Source organism: Taudactylus pleione, unplaced genomic scaffold (genome assembly GCF_031769625.1).
Source record: "Taudactylus pleione unplaced genomic scaffold, aTauple2 ptg000513l, whole genome shotgun sequence".
Taxonomy (NCBI): domain Eukaryota; kingdom Metazoa; phylum Chordata; class Amphibia; order Anura; family Myobatrachidae; genus Taudactylus; species Taudactylus pleione.
The window spans coordinates 911,739-931,072 of NW_028284915.1; the positions used below are offsets into that span (position 1 = coordinate 911,739).

Genomic DNA, 19,334 nt, shown 5'->3' on the forward strand with positions numbered 1-19,334 from the left:
AGTCACACGACACTTCCATAAGGCATTTGTGTCCATTAGGGCTGAGGCAGAGAGAACACAAATTTATAATTTCTCCCACATTGTATGTACAGTACATAACAAAATATGTATATTTGCTTAAATTATATGCAGAGTTGTACACATCTGAGTACTTGGACTGCCTCTGTCTGCATGCTTGATTTCACAGCTGTCATTATTATCAGTTCATAATCACACAGCCCTATCCCTAGTGCAACTAGCAGGGCCGGTTCTATGATTACGCATGGTACGCAGCCACGTAGGTAGAGACTGACCGCGGGCAGGCTGTGTCACTATGACACAGCTGCACCACGGTTCTAATGGGCGGCCGTCGGATGCCTGAGGTGACGTGATTTCATGACATCACGCTGCAAGGTCGCAGGGGCATCGTGCTAGGGCGGGAGTGGGTAGGTGAAGGCTGGGATGGAAGCCGTGGCCTGCCCCTGGAAAGGACTGGGAGTCCAACGGAGTAGTTATATTGGCACTGCAGCGCCAGCGCCCAACTTTCTGTAATCAGTATTGTTTTGTGGGCTGGAGCGGCTGAACCGCCCACCCGGGCCTCCAGACCAGACACCGTCACCGGGCTTTGGGAAGGCTATCCCAGGGCTGCCTGGCTGGTAAGTTGGAATAACACTGTGACAGACTGACAGTATGTGTCACACTCAAATACTCACATCAAGTGATGAGGTGCTGCCCTGGGATGAGGCAGGGCATAAACCTGCATATGGTGTTGATTTATAGATATATATCTATAACATATATATCTCCAAAAATAATTTGACCCCTAGGCTATCATAACATAAAGCTGTATCTATCTATAGGGCTTAAACATGGTAATGGTGTGGTTTTATAGATTGAGCCATAGGTTAGCTACCGGTATATCTATAAAACCACACCATTAGCATGTTTAAGCCCTATATATAGATATATATATATACAGCTATATGATCTTGACAAAGGTCCACACTTGGGACCGAAACGTCGACATATTATGATACCTGCTGCTATGTAATATTCAAATAAAGGATTTTATTGGAAGACTGGTGAGTGCACCCCATTTTTTGCATATTTTTGTTCTTTATGGGTGGTTTTTGGACTTCCTTTTGGGTAAGCTACCCCAGCAATTTAACTATGAGGACGTGAGTGTGGACCAACCCGAATTATTATATATATATATATATATATCACATTCATGCATGGGGGTTCATATGTCTTCACACTGGTATGGCAAAGTGGCAAGCTCAGCCGCCCTTACTGTACCTGCCAGCATTGCTTGGCTGCCATGACGAGTCCTTTTGGCTATGTTGTTTGAGGATAGAAGAGGTTCTATCACTGCAATAAGCGTTGATAGATGTTCTTTGCTACCTACATATATTTATGATTAACCCAGGCCCGGATTAATAATGAGGCGGGTGGAGCTACAGCTCCAGGCCCACCTTGAAATTAGGCCCACAGGATCCCCTGCAATGCAGACAGTGTTGACAGGAAAAAAAAAATTACCTGTCAAGACTGTCTGCACTGCACTTGAAGGATCTGGAGGACCGACCATTGACACACATCGGCTTTGCGAAGTTCCGCCCCAGACTGTCTGAAGCTCCATCCCATAGCCAGCCAAATAGTCTCTGCATGCAAGCCCTGCCCCCATGTAGTGCTAAAGCATACCAGGGCCGTGAATTCCCCAGAAGCTTTGGTCCCCGGATCATCCCCCAATGCCCCAACCTGCCTCCCTCAGCAACTGAGTTTTGGGCACAGACATGATGAGAAAATTTAGCCCTGCGGGTGGAGCACAAAGGCTGAGCTACTGCCACCAGCCATAAGAAAAAAACAGCATGCATGCACAACCAAAGTACCTTCCCACAGGTTGGTGTGTAATGTCTGGGACTTATGTATGTATGTATGTATATATATATATTGTATATGTACTGTACGTATGTATTTGTGTATATATATATATATATATACACACTGTGTACAGTATGTATGTGTGTGTATATGCATGTATGTATGTGTGTGTGTGTGTATATTTATGCATTGCTCGTCCCTAATGACAGGGTGACTCTGAAAACGTTGGAAACCTAATAAAGAACCATTTTAAATTTATCTGAAAAATACTTGAATGCCTCCTGATTTCTATCTATTTATGCATGTGTTTGTGTGTGTGTGTATATATATATATATATATATATATATATATCCAAACAAATGAGGAGGCACTCCAAGACTTGTGAAAAAAACGTGTAATGGAATCAACGTTTCGGGGTCAGTCACCCCTTTGTTAGGACACACAACTGTGACAACAACAGTGCACATTAAATACAATACAATAACAAATCAAGACTCACCCGACCTCCCATGGGTCTCCGGTGTCCTGCAGCTGCCGCGCCTCTGGTCCCGGAACTGACGTCCAACCGGAAGTGACGTCATCCAGGCCTGACCCGGGGAACAGGGGTTTCCATGGTGCCACTGTATCCATAGCGACGGATACATACACAAACACACATATACGAGCCAAGGATGCTGTAAACGACAGAAAAACATATTCTCAAACATTAGAAATTATTACCACTGTAACTACTACAACAACTCCATATCATATGTGCCAAAACATTGCAGTGTAATGAAAAACTGTTCATAAAGTGTGAACGCACCAATCAAAATACATCACATAATCTATTACTAAACTCTATAGATAGTAAAATATATCCTGCTACTATTAAGACAGATGTTATTCATCTGAACATATACACAATAGTGAATCTAAAATCTATAATATATTGCTAAACACATGTGCATATAGTGTTAAGAAACTTGTGCAAACCATACTTATGGTATCTATAACTATTTCTGTCCACTACTCAGTATATCATATATAAAAATGAACAAATCTGTGTTAAAACATAAAGCCTATGCACACCTCCTGCATTATACTGTATTGCATTATTGTTCTCTAACTATATACTTTAAATACCCACATTAGTTGGCTCTGTGTTAATAGCTGCCATAATACTGGACTGTTAAGACACTACAGTCTCATCTAGTTCAGTGTCACCTAAACCAGAATTTTTTTTAGCTAGAGTAACAATTGATGGCAATTCAATAATGATGCCAACTATTGTAAATATCTCATGATTTACCACATATCTTGCCCCCATTAAGCAGGTTGGGATCCCGGCACTAGAATCCCAACCGTCCGCATCCCAAAGGTAAGTGTCGGGGTGCAGTGGTAGGGTAGCATTAGCTAGAGGGGTTAGGCACTAGGAGGAGGGTTAGAGTTAGGCCCCGGAGAGGGAGGGTTAGGATTAGGGTGCGGGGAGGGGGAGGTTAGGTTTAGGCACTAGGGGAGGAGGTTAGGTTTAGGCACCGGGGAGGGTGTGCTAGGGTGTGGGGAGGGGGAGGTTAGATTTAGGCACTAGGGGAGGGGATGTTAGGTTTAGGGTGAATGTAGTGCCAGACCCCACATCATTTATCCTCACCTCATTTACATGAAGTAAAATTTTAAAATTTTCTCTGCTTTACCTGTCTGTCACCCATAATGGCTAAGGCTACATCTAGCTTTATTGGAAATCTTCATAAAATGAAAAAAATACATCTATTTCTATTCCATATAGAACTAGATTATTACAAACTATACAATTATTAATATCAGGTGTGCCTGGAGTACGGGACAAATATTTAAGCTAAATTTAAAATGCACAATTATCATGTAAGGGGCACCAAAATCTATATATTCGCTTACCAAAAAATTTAGGCTTGGGCCAGCCCTGAGTGCAAGACATCAATCTGAAAACAGGCATACTTACTGTATGATTAGAAATGCCCAGTTCCCACTCAGGTACATCCCTTCAGCTGCAAATGAAGTTACAACACTGCATTATTGTATGTGTTCAGCTCTGGAGCATGCGTAGTGTAAAAATATGCAAGATACGTTTTCAAAATTGATTTGCATTCAACTCTGCATATGTCCTATTGTGTTTAAGAATGTGTCCAATAAAATTAGCGTTAGCCTTTGTAATGGTTATAGTTTGAACTGCACCTTTATAGATGATCATTGCCAGTGCTTTTTTTATGCCTCAAAGCATGGCATGAAAAAGGTGTTTTTGTTTAAAAAAGCAAAAACAAAAAAACCCACCAGGAGTGTGGCCATGCCCACTGTGTGTCTACTGCCTTAGAGTCCCACAGCTGACACCTCTTATGTTGGGAGGTATGCAGTTCCTACCTAAATGTACAAGTATGCAGTTCCCACCTAAATGTGCAAGTTGAAACAAGATATAGGGGTAAATTTATTATGAATCGTGTTGGTCCAAATTTGGCTGTACGGGAGTGTTGAGTAATTTTTTCTAACACGGGAATTTACTATGGCAAAAACCATAGTATTTCCCATATCTTTAGAGTTAATCACGGCCAATTTCACAGTTAAAATGCAGCTGAAAATACAAATAGAAATGAATACACTATCGTCTCAACACTCTTTCTGAGAACTTTCCCTAGACAGGAATACAACACAGGAATCTACCAAAAATCATGATTATAACCACAGATGTAATAAAGGCAAACTCTGCTTGCAAATAGAAGTTTCAAATAGACCCCCTCCTGAGCAGCGTGTTTAGCAGAAACATACACAGATCACTGTGATCTATGTATGTTTCTGCTGTTTTAGTGTGACTGAAATTGTAATTGTAAAAAAAAAATTACGTGGGGTTCCCCCCCTCCCAAAGCATACCCAGCCCCGGGCTCCTGAGCCAGTCCTGGTTCTGAAAATATGGGGAAAAAAACTACAAGTGTTCCCCCATATTTTAGGAACAAGCACTGGGCTTCCAGAGCCAGTCCTGGTTTTAAAAAAGGGGAAAATAATGCATGGTGTTCCCCCTATTTTTAAAACCAGCACTGGACTCATTTCTAGCCGGGGTGTAATGCCACAGCCAGGGGACCCTTTCACTGGGTCTCCCTGGCCAACGCATTAACACCCCAAGCTAGTCAAAGCAAGTCAGGGATCTCAGGGGGAGATGACAGATGCTGTGCCGATGTTTTGCAATTGAGCAATTATTGGTAAATTGTGCATGTATATTATTCGCACTGCACATGCGCCTATGTCTAATAGCAATGCCACTCCCTGCACTTACTTTTAATCAGAGTGACTGACAGACAGGCACCATTTCTGGCTGTTGAAAGGTAAGTGGTGGCAAAAATGAAGACATGTCGTGGCTGGTTTTGGAGCGTGTTGCTGGGTGTGCCTGCGAATCCGTACTCAGTGTGCCTCTGGCGTCTCTGTTCACACTGCCATGCCGAGTGTCTATTAATTTTATTGAGCTGACCATTAAGGATGTGTGTGTGCGCTGGGAATGTGTAAGCAGTTGCTGTGCCTTTGTGATTGCTCCGCTGGGCTTCTGTATACTTTTCAGAGCTGCTTTATTTTTAATAATTTTACACATTCTCAACATGCACAATTGCAGCTGCAATAACCATAACATTCATTAATGAATCAGGTCAGATATTAATAATGCTGTAAAGGCTCTTGACTTTAGATGTTTTTATCGATTTCAAAATAAATCAAGAAACACTTGAGGATTTGCGCACATCTCTAATAAAAAAGGATCCAAACATGTGGTTCACTGTGGCTGTAGGAATTATAGGTATCATTAGATGGACGCAGTGCACATCGCTCCTGCATCTTTGGCTTTCCCGCACCCAAACGATGACAGGCTGTGGCATAGGGGGCACCCGTACTGCACATGCACCACTATCGGAGATGTACGTAAATCAAAATTAGAGGAACCACAGCAGCTTCTTGCATGTGATATATTTTGTCTAATAGAAATACATAAGGAAGTGTGTGTGAATTTTTCATTTGATTTCATTTGATTTTATATTCGATTCTATGAGTAAATTGGAATGGGATTGAAATGCCAGTGACTGTTTAGCCGGTTCAAATCCCGACAGCGGATGCCCGACAGGAGGAGATCACTACTGGGGCAGGTAAGTATACTAACCCTCCCCTGCCCCACCCTAACCCTAGCCCTCCCTTAGTGGTGCCTAACCCTAACCTCCCCCCAGGGGTGCCTAAACCTAACCCTCCCTCCCTGCACCCTACACCTAACCCTCCTGGGGGGGTGCCTAAGCCTAACCTCCCCCCGGTGGTGCCTAACCCTAACCCTCCCCCTTAGGGGTGCCTAACCCTAGTCTCCCCCCAAAAACCCAACCCTAACCCCGCTAGAGTCCCTAATCCTAACCCTTCCCGCCTGCGGCTAACGCTAAGGGCGGCCCGAACTTACCTTCGTTCGTGCTGGCGTCCTCGGCGTTCCAGCGTCGGGATTAACATAGACGTCGGTATTTCGACGCCTATGTTAAATCCCTTGCTGTGATTCCGCTGTTGGAATCTCATAACTACATCCCGAGTAAATTTATGTTTGATTTTGTAATGGACATCCAAAACTGAACAAAAAAACACTGTGAAAAAGTGACACACATCGAATTCGCTTTTGAAATCAAATTCAAAATTGAATCTTTGTAAATGTGGGATTTAGACAGTGAAAAAGAATGTTGATTTGATTAGATTTCAGGTGGGTTAATTACACATAAAATCGAATGCAACTTTCATAAATAAACCCCATGATATTAATGGTTTCTTCCTGCTTCTGAAACTAGTAATAAGAATTAAAATTCATATAAAAAAACAGAAAGCACCATTACTGTGTAACATTTAGTACCATCAATAAAGAAAACAAATAACACTGACCAAAACTATTTAACAAGCCATAATCTCAAGCTAAGTGTTTTATATTCCAAATCTCATAAAAATAAAGATACATATTGTCTACTATTATGAATTTGTGTGTATTATATTAACTTACTGAACATCTATGTTTTCTATCAGAGAGAGCTTCTCGATGTGGTTGACAATAATGAATCTGCAGTAATAGTGGCTCCAACATCTTCAGGGAAAACATATGCATCTTACTACTGTATGGAGAAAGTTCTGACACAAAGCAATGAAGCAGTTGTGGTTTATGTTGCTCCGACTAAGGTATTTACAGTTTCAAATGTCTGAATCTTTATATTTAATATAAAGTATAATGAAATATGTTGAATTAACAATAATTTAGCGAAATATGTAATATACAGTACTATCTCTAATGAAGGCAAGGGTCTGTTTCACAAGGAGGAACCTCAAAGATTGGCAGTGCAAGATTTATAATAACATGGCTAACAATAGGGCCACCACATTAACATAGATAACACAAGTAACCACATTCAGCAAGAGATGATCTTGATGGTACTGTAAATATATGCATAAATCTTTAAAATGGAATGTAGTCGGTCTCAGCATCACAACAGAATATGGATGCTCACAAAACCGGCTGTGGGATCCCGATGGGTCAAAATGCCTACAACATCAAATGGTAAGTATTAAGGTTAGGTTTAGGCTGCGGAAGGGGTTAAGGTGTGGGAGGGTTACGTTGTCAAGAGGGGAGGGTTAAGGTATGTGAGGGAAAGACTTGGGTGTGGGAGGGGTGAATTAGGGTCTGGCTGTGGGAGGTCAGTTAAGCTTAGGTTGCAGGAGGGATGGTCTAGGGTTAGGGCTGGGGTTAGGGTTAGCCTTAGATTACTTACCAAAAATTGCCAACATTTTTACCATTGGGATTCCACTGCTAGTGCTCTGACCGTCGGGATCCTGACCGTTGGGATGGGGTTCGAATTAATAGATCTACAGTAAAAAGGTTGACAGTGATTAGGTAGAGACCAACTGAAAGACAGGCAATAGATTGACAGGTACAAACTGTCGACACATAAAAAGTCATCATGGATAAAAGTTGAGAGGTACAAAATGTCAACATGGTCAAAAGGTTGATACAAAAAAATGGTCGACATGTTTGTTTTTAGGGTTCGACACTTACTTGAGGGTTAGAGTTAGGCTTTAGAAGGGATGGTTAGGGTTAGGCACTTACACTGATGGTTAGACACTAGGAAGGATGGTTAAGGTTACTTACCGGGGTGTTACGTTTAGGCATTAGGAGGGATGGTTAGGGTTATTCACTTACCCTGACAGTTAGGGTTAGGCATCAGGAGGGAGAGTATTGGTTAGACACCAAGGGAACGGTTAGGGTGAAGATAAGGTTTAGAAAACAAAAAAATGTGTCAACCATTTTGTGTCAACAATTTTTGTGTTGACCTTTTGACCATGTCAACCTGTTGTACCTGCTGACCTTCATCCATATGGACCTTTTGTGTATCGACCTTTTGTACCTGTCGACCTATTGCCTTTCTAAAGTTGGTGTCTACCTAGATGCTGTCAACTTTTTTGCTATAGATCTTTTAATATACACCCTTCGGGATGATGTACCCAACCCAAAATCATTGGATCCCTTTAAAGTCATCCATGACTGTGAGACCTATAAATATCAGAGGAAACCCAGTAGTTATTGACCTTCCTCCATGACATGCTGACCAATATTGACATTTACTGTATGGGTCTCAATGTCATGTGTAATTTTAAAGGATACAGTTTGAGGTTTAACATCTTACATATCTTATATATTTTACATATTTATTATTTGCTTTTGTTGACCATGCTTGTTGCTTTCCTTAAATTGTATTAGTTAAACATAACACAAATAACAAGAATAAAACACAATAAAACACATTGGATAATCATAGGCAACAAGAGAGAGCAACGCGTAGATAATATATGGCTCAAGCAATGAGAGTCAGGCAGCCATTACAACGCGAAAAATGACAGAAATTATAAATTAAGAAGAGATTGGTGTGTCATCCTTGTATATACAAGTCTCATACCAAAGTGTGTTTTTAAAGCAGGGCCAAATCTGATCTCCCACTTATTAATAAACTTTTTGTGGCACTGTTACTGTGGATTATTTTTGAAGAATTTCAATTCAATCCAATACATAAAATATGCTAAAAATACAACCAGCACTGGGCTTTTCTGAACTGGTCCTGGTTGTGAAAATACAGGGAAAAAAATATAGGGTTCCCCTGTATGTTCAACAACCAGCACCGGGCTAAGTGAGCCAGTCCTGTTTGTGGAAATACAGGGTACAAAATGAGTAGGGGTCCCCTGTATTTTCCTGTATTTTAATGTGACATATAGAAATCAATGAATAACAATTTGCTAAAGTATTAAAAAATTACAGGGGAGGAGAAGTAAATATGAGTATCATCAACATAAAGGTGGTATGTGGTAGGAGCTGAAGAGTTCTCCAAGGGAGAATTGGAAGTAAAGACAGAAAAGGAGCAGTTAGAAGAGTCAGATGAGACTAGATAGGCCTCTACATTTCTTACCATCCTCATTCTTTTCAGAAGCACTATGGAAAAACTTGAGGATGGAAGGTAAGAACAATCTGCTAAATTTAATAATTTTTGCCCAAGACAGCCAGCAAATCTTACCACCACTGATAAACCTGACGGCAGTAAGAATCAGGATGAGGCCAATATCCCAACCGTGGGGATTCCGGCAGTCAGAAGTGAGCCAGTCCTGGTTGTGGAAATACAGGGGACGAAATGAGTAGGGGTACCCTGTATTTTCCTGTATTTGAAGGTGACATATAGAAATCAATAAATAGTGATTTGCATATACTAGTAAGTATTATAAAGGAAAAATATATTTGAAAAAAAAATTACAGTCTCCCTTTTCAAAATAGTGTGAGATTTAAAATACCCCCAGTGTCAGTTTGTTTTTTATGTTTTAAATTCCCCCATGTGGGGGTTTGGGTAAGACTCTTATGTACTGCTTTCCCCCCAAGTCTTCTGATGCTCTCTCCTTCTGGGAATAACTGAAGAATGCATTCCAACCTAGGAGTGACTGCGAGTTATGTGGTGAAGTGTAAAAATGACATCAAACAAAATGGATTACAGATCAGATAATTTGCATATATGCAAATTATTATGCCCACAATGTACCATGATTGTAATTGATGTATTGTTTGCACTTTTTTCCTGTATAGTTGAACTTGACATATAGAAATCAATAAACAGTGATTTGCATATAGTATTATCATGAAAAAAATATATTAGAAAGAAAAATAAAAAAATGCAGTCTCCTTATTCAAAATGGTGTGTGATTTAAACTACTTTTGCCTCTCTTTCTTTATCGTTTAATATCTCCCTATATGGGGGCTTTGGTAAGATTTATGGACTGTGCTTTTCTTTTTTGGGGAAAGCTGTAAAATCCATTTCTCTGAGGGAGCCATGTACAATCTAGGGGTGTGAGTCTTGTGGCAGAGGGACGTCTGATCATCTTTCTATCTCACCAGCCATTCCTTATTGTCAGACTGCACAATTAAAAATAACATATTGTGGAAAGACATGTAAAAAGCACATATTTGTAAGAGGGCGCATATTCATAGTTGAGAGAGTTGAATGAGAGACAACTGGGGATGGTTGTGGGTCAGGGGAGGAGAAGTAAATATGAGTATCATCAGCATAAAGGTGGTATTGTGGAAGGAGCTGAAGAGTTCTCCAAGGGAGAATTGGAAGTACAGACACAGAAGGAGCAGTTAGAAGAGTCAAGGCAGGCCTCTACACTTCTTACCATCCTCATTCTTTTCAGAAGCAATATGGAAAAACTTGAGGATGGCAGGTAAGAACAATCTGCTAAATTGAATAATTTTTACCCTAGACAGCCAGCAAATCTTACCACCACTGATAACCCTGACGGCAGTAAGAATCGGGATGCGGTCAATATCTAACCGTGGGGATTCCGGCAGTCAGAATGCTAACGCCAGAATCCTGACACTGCTCAGAATACCGGTGCTGGCATCCTGACTGCCAGGATCCCAAAGGTAAGTACTGGGTTTAGGGGTTAGGCATTAAGAGGAGGTTTAAGGTTAGGCACTAAGGGGGGAGGGTTAGGTTTAGTGTACGGGGAGGGGGAGGTTAAGTTTAGGCACTAAGGGGGAGGTTAGGTTCAGGCACCGGTGAGGGAGGATTAGGGTTAGGGTAGGGAGAGGGGGGGTTAGGATACCTACTGACTGGTGTTGGTATCCTACCGCTTGCTGGGATGCCGGCATCAGGATTCTGATCACTGGGATCCTGAGTGCCGGTATCCCGTACCCATCCTGTAAGAATATCATATCTTTCATTCCCAAAGGCTAAACTTGGAAGCTAAGTGCCCCCTTAAACTTGTCATGGTCTACAGTGGTTCCTGGGAGGATCTGAGTGATGTAATGTTATTAAATCTGCTTACTTATAGTTATTAGCTATTTTAATGATGGCACTATAAGCTTTTGTCTGGAAGTTTTTGCCTAGCAGTCTGCATTCTCCCCCCTCTATATTTTGAAGATTTCAAATGTGGTGTGCAGAGATATTTATAGTTGGCAAAGACATGTCCTAACTTAATAACTAGGGTATTTGGCATCCAGGGCAAGATGAAAAAATGCGCCCCCCTCCCCTTCGGCGCGCACATCGAAAATGGACGTTGCCATCTGTTAACTGACTGTATATTAGATTAATAACTATGTGTAGTAGCTTGATATAGTTAGAATTCACAGGCTTTCATTATAGTAGCAGGTGACTCCATTGTTAAGTGACTGGCTGCAAAGCATGAAGGTGCTAAGTTCAATTCCCAGCTATGTCTATATTTTAGATTACTAAGAATGTGTAGTAGCTTGATATAGTTAGAATTCACAGACTTTCTCTATAGTAGCAGGAGGCTCAATTGGTAAGCTGTTGGACTACAAAGCATGAAGTGAAAGCTTCAATTTCCAACTATGGGCGGTATTCAATTAGTTTCATACCCGCGATAAAGTTTTGCATGCTGGGCTTTTCGCTTACATTGCGTATTTTGGTTGCACAAACTTATTGTGCGCGTGCCCGCTATTCGCCCTATTCAATTCCAAAAGACGCGAAAATGGTGACACGCGAAGTCAAAACAGATGGAAAGTGGTGTCAGAATTGGGGAAATCAGCCTGAACCCCCCCAAATAGATGCAGACACATTGGGGATCAATGTAGTATGCCCGAATAGCCCCCAAAAAACTGTTTGGGGTACTTAAGTTGGTGCAATTACCTCTAATTAGCGTCTTTGCACAAGTGGTGAAGAATGGCATTAAGCAGTATTTTTTGGCAAAAATAAGTAGTCCTGGCAAATTTGGGGTACATGAAATGGGTGCAAGCATATGTCATTTGTCCCCCGTATTTTGGCAACCAGAGCTGGTTCTGACTACCCAGGTGCTGGTTGTGCTTACATATGGGGAACCCCTACGTTGTTTGTCCCCCGTATGTTGACCAACCACCACTGGGTCCCTAAAAGCCCGGGGCTGGTTGCTCTTTGGGGGGTGCACACTGTTTTTTTTTTTAAACACTTTTTTTTTCACAGACGCATGTATAGTTCTCACTGAACCATCCCTGCATCTGTGCTTATTTTATTACAGACAGATGCATGCATCACGGATCTCCCCGTGCGTGCATCAGTCTTTTATTTTTTTTAACAAATGGAGGTGCTCGGACGCATCACACGCTGAAAAAATGGCACGATCAGCATACGAACACGACGGAGAAGATGGACTGCGCATTTGATCACACGATACATTTTGACGGCTGTGGGAGCACGCATCGCATCGTATCCTACCTAACAAAGCACACGATTTCCACATGATCCATCGTACGGCGCGTCGAAAATCGGGGAATCAGCCCGAGTTCGTGTAGGTGTATGGCCAGCATTACTGTATGTCTTTAAATGTGTCCACTCAGAAATATATGTTGCAAATTCTGAACATTCATTTAAAGTTTGTGCAATTTGCTTCAGTAAATTAGCCAGATTATATGGTTTAGGTCAGTGGTTCCCAAACTGTGCGCCGTGGCACCCTGGAGTGCCTCGGGACACTTGCAGGGGTGACTCAGGTTGGTGGTCCAGCACCAAATCAAATTCGTTATGGTCAATGTAATGTAAATATGTGGACAAACAGAAGCACAAATCTGCCCACCACATAACTGATCCTAAGGATGACAGGTAAGCATAATTTACTACACTTTACTGCTTCACTAAATATTTTCTGAATTTCTCAATAACAAACTTTTGGCCTAGGGGTGCTGTGAAAACAATACTGATACTCTAGGGCGCCGTGATTCAAAAAAGTTTGGGAACCACTGGTTTAGGTATTGGAGATGGGGCAGGGATGTACTAAGCCTTGGAAAGCAATAAAGTGGAGTGTGATAAAGTACCAAACAATCAGCTCCTAACTGTCATTTTACTCACTGTCACCCGGGGTTTTGTATACAACACCAATGGGGAGAGATATGCGCAGGATCAGTACTGTGCATGTGAAGGTCTCATTCTGTGAGATTGTTTGCAGTGCCCCCAGGACGCAAAATGATTGACATGCTGTGGCCATTTGGGGATGGGACAGGGGCGGTAGTGGTGAGCATTTGACAAAATGGGGGCGTGCATTTTGTAGGTATGCAGAAGCCAGGGTCTGCATATTTGGACACAGATTTCTTGGCCCTGGCAAAGTGAAAACACCGGCCATCTGTTGTAACCTGAGAGTTGTTCAGATGGCCGATGTTTTTGTAGAGTGATCCGATACTGTGCCTTCGGATGCAGCAGCAGATCACAAAAGCATGCAAGAGGCATCTATTTACAGTTAACAAGTAAATATTTAGTTTATACTGTATGTATGTATGTATGTATATATAACCACCAGAAAGTATGTTCAATATGAAACTTCATTATATAATGAATTTGTTTTATACAGGCTCTTGTAAATCAAGTGGTGGCCACTGTAACTAATCAGTTCAATAAAGATCTACCAAACGGAATGGCACTATGTGGGGTTTTCACCCGTGATTATCGCTCTGATGCATTAAATAGCCAGGTTTGTATTTTTTACTTTTAACGTATTTGATTTAAATATTGTTTTGCTGTTATTTTTATATATTTCTGGTAGTTGGTGATTGTTAACCTTGTGTTTTTCATTGTTTAGTTATTCATGAGTATGTTATTAATGAGAAACTAAAAACAGCAGAACGGAATAGTTATTAATTATGAGTTTGGTTAAGGGCAAAAAGTACATGTGATAATAATATCTTTAAAATGTTAATACCCAAGTATACATAACCTCCACTGCAACTCTCTTATGATGAACATCACAGATTTGGTCTGATTCTGAGCTGTACGCAGGAGCATCTCCTTACCTTTCCTCCACCCCATGGATGGGACAGTACCAGAAAATCAGGATTGACCCACAAAAATTGTGTGATGTTTGGAGTGAAATGCATACATACTTAGTCACACACATATATGCATACATACAGTCACACACAAAAACACATACATATATAGTCACTCACATAGTCACACACTTATACATACATACTGTCACACAAATACATATTCATGCAGTATGTACAGTCACACATATAGTCACACACAAACATACAGTCACACACTTATACACATACATACAGTCACACACACATACATATACATATGTACAGTCACACACAGCATACTTGCCTACTCTCCCTGAATGGCTGGTAGGCTACCAAAAATTGGGTAGTGCTACTGCCATCGTGATACACCCCTGCTGAGCCAAAATATATAAGCATAACATAGTCACACATATACAGTTACACTGACATTAAGTCACAAAATTATTCACATACATACATACTGTACTGTCACACACTTAGTCATTCACAGTATATATACTCTGTACATATGTACAAACACATACAAATAGCAACATACATACTTTTGAAATTAATCAATTAATTCCTATATTTCTCAACTTCAGAAAGTGAATAGAGACTACAAGGAATACAGAGTCTATGGTTGGTTTGTTGGTAGTGATAATTCTACATGTAGATTCTGTAACTTAAAAACTAGACCTTAATCAATATGACAGTTTTTCATTGCCTCATCCTCTGACAGGGATTTCTTAGATTCACAGGATGGATGACACAAGACTTTTTCTCTCATAACCACAAGATCTCAGATACAGTAGAGCCCCCACCATTAAACACCACAGGCCCCACCCAAGGAGGAATAAAAACAAAAAACAAAAATTAAAACCCCTAGGACAAGATTATAAATATTTCATCATTCAGATTGAACTCTGCACAAGAGAGTATACTATCACAAGCTTTGTTATTTATTCCCAGTGTAAAATTTAACACCAGAAGATGGAATATTGACAACTACAAAGTTGTATGTAAATTATGCCTTAAAGAAAAATTTCAGGATCAAATAGGTATAGATAATGTTCCTGTTCTCAAGAAAACTAATACTTATGATTCACCATCCAATAATATAATTGTCAACTCCATTACAATGGTGATAGACCAATCAGTATGTGAATCAATTCAGAAGTGTAAGAACTACAATACTGTGCAAAAGTTTTAGGCAGGTGTGGAGAAAATTCTGCAAAGTAAGAATGCTTTGAAAAATAGAAGTGTTTATAGTTTATTTTTTATCAATTATCAACATGCAAAGATAATGAACAAAATGTAAAGAGAACAGAAGAGAAATCTAAATCAAATCAATATTTGGTGTGACAACCCTTTGCCTTCAAACAAGCATAAATTCTTCTAGGTACACTTGCACAAAGTCAGGCATTTTGTAGGATTATAGTCAGGTGTATGATGACTATATCAAACAGGTGATGATGATCATCATTTTCATATGCAGGTTGAAACAAAGTCATTAACTGAAACTGAAACCGCTGTGTAGGAGGTATCGGCCGCTACTCACCTCCGTGCCTGCGTCCTTGGGCTTAGGTGTTCAGTCGCTGGCAGTGGAGGGGAGTGGTGACTGAGTATTCTCCCCAGGGTCTGCTAGGGCTTCCATGTGTGTGTCCTGATTCCTGTGGTAGTGGGTATGAGTGCAGCCATGTTGGTCCATATCACCTGACTAGTCTCTCCCTATGGGAGTCCTGCGGTCACTCAGCTGATCCCTGAAGGACAGAGCAGCCCCTGGACAACAGCACTATAGCTAGCCAGCCCCTATGGACAGGACAACAGCCAGCCCCTATATGGACAACAGTAGCCAGCCAGCCCCTATGTATATGGACAGCAGTAGCCAGCCAGCCAGCCCCTATTGTCAGCATAAGCAACAGCGCTCAGCTGCCTCCCTCTTCACAGTAGCCAGCCAGCCCAGTATGTAATAATGTATATATAATATAAGTACTTTATTATAAGTTTGTTTAACACAGTGAAACAACAGTAGCCAACAGCTCCCAGCTCCCATCCTCTGCACGCTCCACAGCCAAAATGAAAAATGGCGGTGATCACGGGACCTTTATAGAAATCAAAACCTGAGAGAATCCGACAGCGGGATGATGGCATTTTGCCTCGTTCCGAGAAACCAAGTCTGGCGGGAAAACCCGAGCCAGATTTGGTTCCTGCTCGGTTCGGGGGGGGGCTCGGGGGAGGTTCGGATTTTGAAAATCCGAACCCGCTCATCCCTACTTCAGACGCATAGTACTGACCATATAGAGATATATTTTACCATGCTAAATATACTTTCATTCTATACACATGTTCCTTGCTCTTCTGAGTAACCTTCAAGAGGAAATGTACAGTAGCTTAACCACATAGCACACCTCACTCACATCCTGTAACAAGCTAAAGATGTCTCTTTATAGTACACCTCACTCGCATCCTGTAACAAGCGCCAATCATGCCCGCGAGCCACGGCTTGCGAATTGCCGCACACCCACATTTTACAGTACACCATGCTACTGCATGGATTGCACCATGCAAACCATACGGGATCGCGGGTGAGAAAGCCGGACCCGCTAGCTAGCACTTCTTTTATAGCTATTGCATTGGCAATGCATAATATTTAATTAAGCTTCAATCAGCATTCTTACACTAATAATTTCAACAGATACCTTCATTTACTTACTTAGAAGTAAGGGAATAAAATGCTGTCGAGCACAATCTGCCTAGCGGATGCTTGGGGAGTGAAGCAGGAAAGGGTAAAAGAGGAGGGGCTACATTTCTGAGTGGTATCTGGAATCCATTTTGTTATTATATATTTCTTATGCATATCCAAGTCATTTATACCAGCTTTAACAAAAGTCAATAACCCGCAAAAGTATATACTTACATATGCATTTACATATTTGGTCTGAATATATACAGTTCAAAAACTCATTTTTTATTTAAAAAAATTAAAAAAAACATGTATGGCCAATCGGTAATGCAGCACATATCATCTTATAGATTAGGAGTAGACAACCTTTGGCACGCCAGCTGCTGCAGAACTACACATCCTAGCATGCCCTGCCACAGTTTTGCTGTTGAGCATTCTAAAACTGTGGCAGGGCATATGGGATGTGTAGTTCCACAGCAGCTGGAATGCCATAAGTTGCCTACCCCTGCTATACAGTAGTTAATAAAAATGTGTCATTGTTTTGTCATAAGAAACACGTTGTCACTTCGGCAAATGCTGTGTGAAATTTACATATGCCATTATTGATAAAAGTGGAACTTGTTTACATACATTTTTTATATTGTCCAATGAAGCTGAATGTTCTAGCAAGTTGTTATTTGTGTTAATTTGCCCAAATTTTGTCTGATTCCTCATTTTTTACATGCATTTTAAACAGGTGTTGGTCACTGTACCACAATGTTTGGAAATTCTTTTGTTGTGTCCACATCGGCAAGACTGGGTGAAAAGAATCAAGTATATAATATTTGATGAGGTATGTAGTGTTGCATGTCACACTTTTACATTTTCTTTTGATATATTAAATACCTAGAATAACTATATATGTATAATTTGTTATCCATTAAAAATATATTCCTAGCTAACAAAACACTATCTGACTTTTATGTTTCTTAGTTTAACATTTTAATTCCACTGATAAAATGACAGTGTTTACTATAGCATAGGTATTTCTATGAGCCTACCTGGACCAGAAGAAGGGCACAGAGGAACAAGGGCACAGATGTCAGAAATTGGCTTTATACTGAGGGCATTTGCTGAGCATATACATTCATCAAAATTGTACTAATCACAGTTAAATAGACACTGCACAATCCGGGGTATGATGGCACAATACAGATGTATCTACATGTATCTGTCCTCCGTGTGCTAAAAGTTGAGTTACACATAACTCGTGAATGCTGGGCGACTCGGTAAAGCAGAGCGTTTTTTGTGTGACTTTTTCTCACACAGAATATAGGCATGCCGGGATGTAGTGAATTTACCGATTGCCAGGATGCCGGCCGTCGGAATCCCGACGTGGGATTAAAGATAGGCGTCGAAATACCGACAGAGGGGGGGAGGGTTAGGTTAAGGCACCCCTGGAGGGAAATTAGGGATAGGCACCCCCCGGGAGGTTTAGGGTTAGGCTCTGGGGAGGGGGTTAGGGCTAGGCACCTGCCCGTGAGAGTTAGGTTTAGGGTGCGTGCAGGGAGGGTTGTGGTTAGACACCACTGGGGGGAGGTTATGGTTAGGCACCACCAGGGGGAGGTTAGGGTTAGGCACCACTAAGGGAGGGTTAGGGTAGGGAGAGGGGAGGGTTAATATATTCACGAGCCCCTATTGGGATGTTGAATCTTCAGGATGCCATGGTTGGGATATATTTCATAACCATTCCAGGCATTTGATCTACATCTACTTTATTCAAGGCTTAGTACATAGACCGCAAAGTACCAACCAATCAGGTTTTAACTGTCATTTTTCAAACACAGCCTGTAAAATGCCAGATATAAGTTGATTTGTATTTGATCTCTCTACAAGGTTTAATACATCTCCCCCTTAATAACATTAGAATATTTTGGGAGACACAAACTCTTAAATTACAACAGCCTCCATCTGGTCCCGTGAAAAACAATAACCAACTCTACAATGAAATACCATACTGTAATTTCCACTCAGACACATCTTGCAGGGAACATTGCAATTGCTTGGCCTTACATGATCAATCATTTTTCAATATTTACACATGAGAACAGTCAAAACCCAGTTCTCAAAATTAAGATAACCTTTTAGAATTTTAAGATTTCAGCTATTAAGAAATAATTAATCTATTAGCTGTTAAACTGAGCACTATACAATGCATTGTTTTATATTGTATGTGCCTTAAATTTCTGACCAGTTGCCTTTGTAGACTTGGTAAAACTGATCTATCCATTAGTCCCTGTGTGAAAGCCAAGCTAGATGCAGTATCAGCAGAACGGGTACACTTCTTGTCTTAGCGTACCTAGTCGGACCACCATGTGAGAATGAATCCAGTTACAACCTAAAAGACTGACCAAGAAGTGCGCTAACAGCTGGTCCCTAATTTGCAGAGTCTGAACTATTCCTCAGTATTGGCAGGAAGCCCAGACTGACTGTCAGATTAGACAGTTCTTCTT

General features: G+C 41.0%; 1 protein-coding gene across 1 annotated transcript in view; it reads left to right on the plus strand.

Annotated features, from left to right (window-relative positions):
- The window catches only part of LOC148501567 (putative ATP-dependent RNA helicase DDX60), a 600,786-nt gene that overhangs the window by 269,497 nt on the left and 311,955 nt on the right, over positions 1-19,334 (plus strand). Inside the window, exons 17-19 of the mRNA XM_088450267.1 lie at positions 6,890-7,039; positions 13,721-13,840; positions 17,579-17,674. Coding sequence (XP_088306393.1) covers positions 6,890-7,039; positions 13,721-13,840; positions 17,579-17,674 — 366 coding nt within the window. The remainder of the gene's footprint in view (positions 1-6,889; positions 7,040-13,720; positions 13,841-17,578; positions 17,675-19,334) is intronic.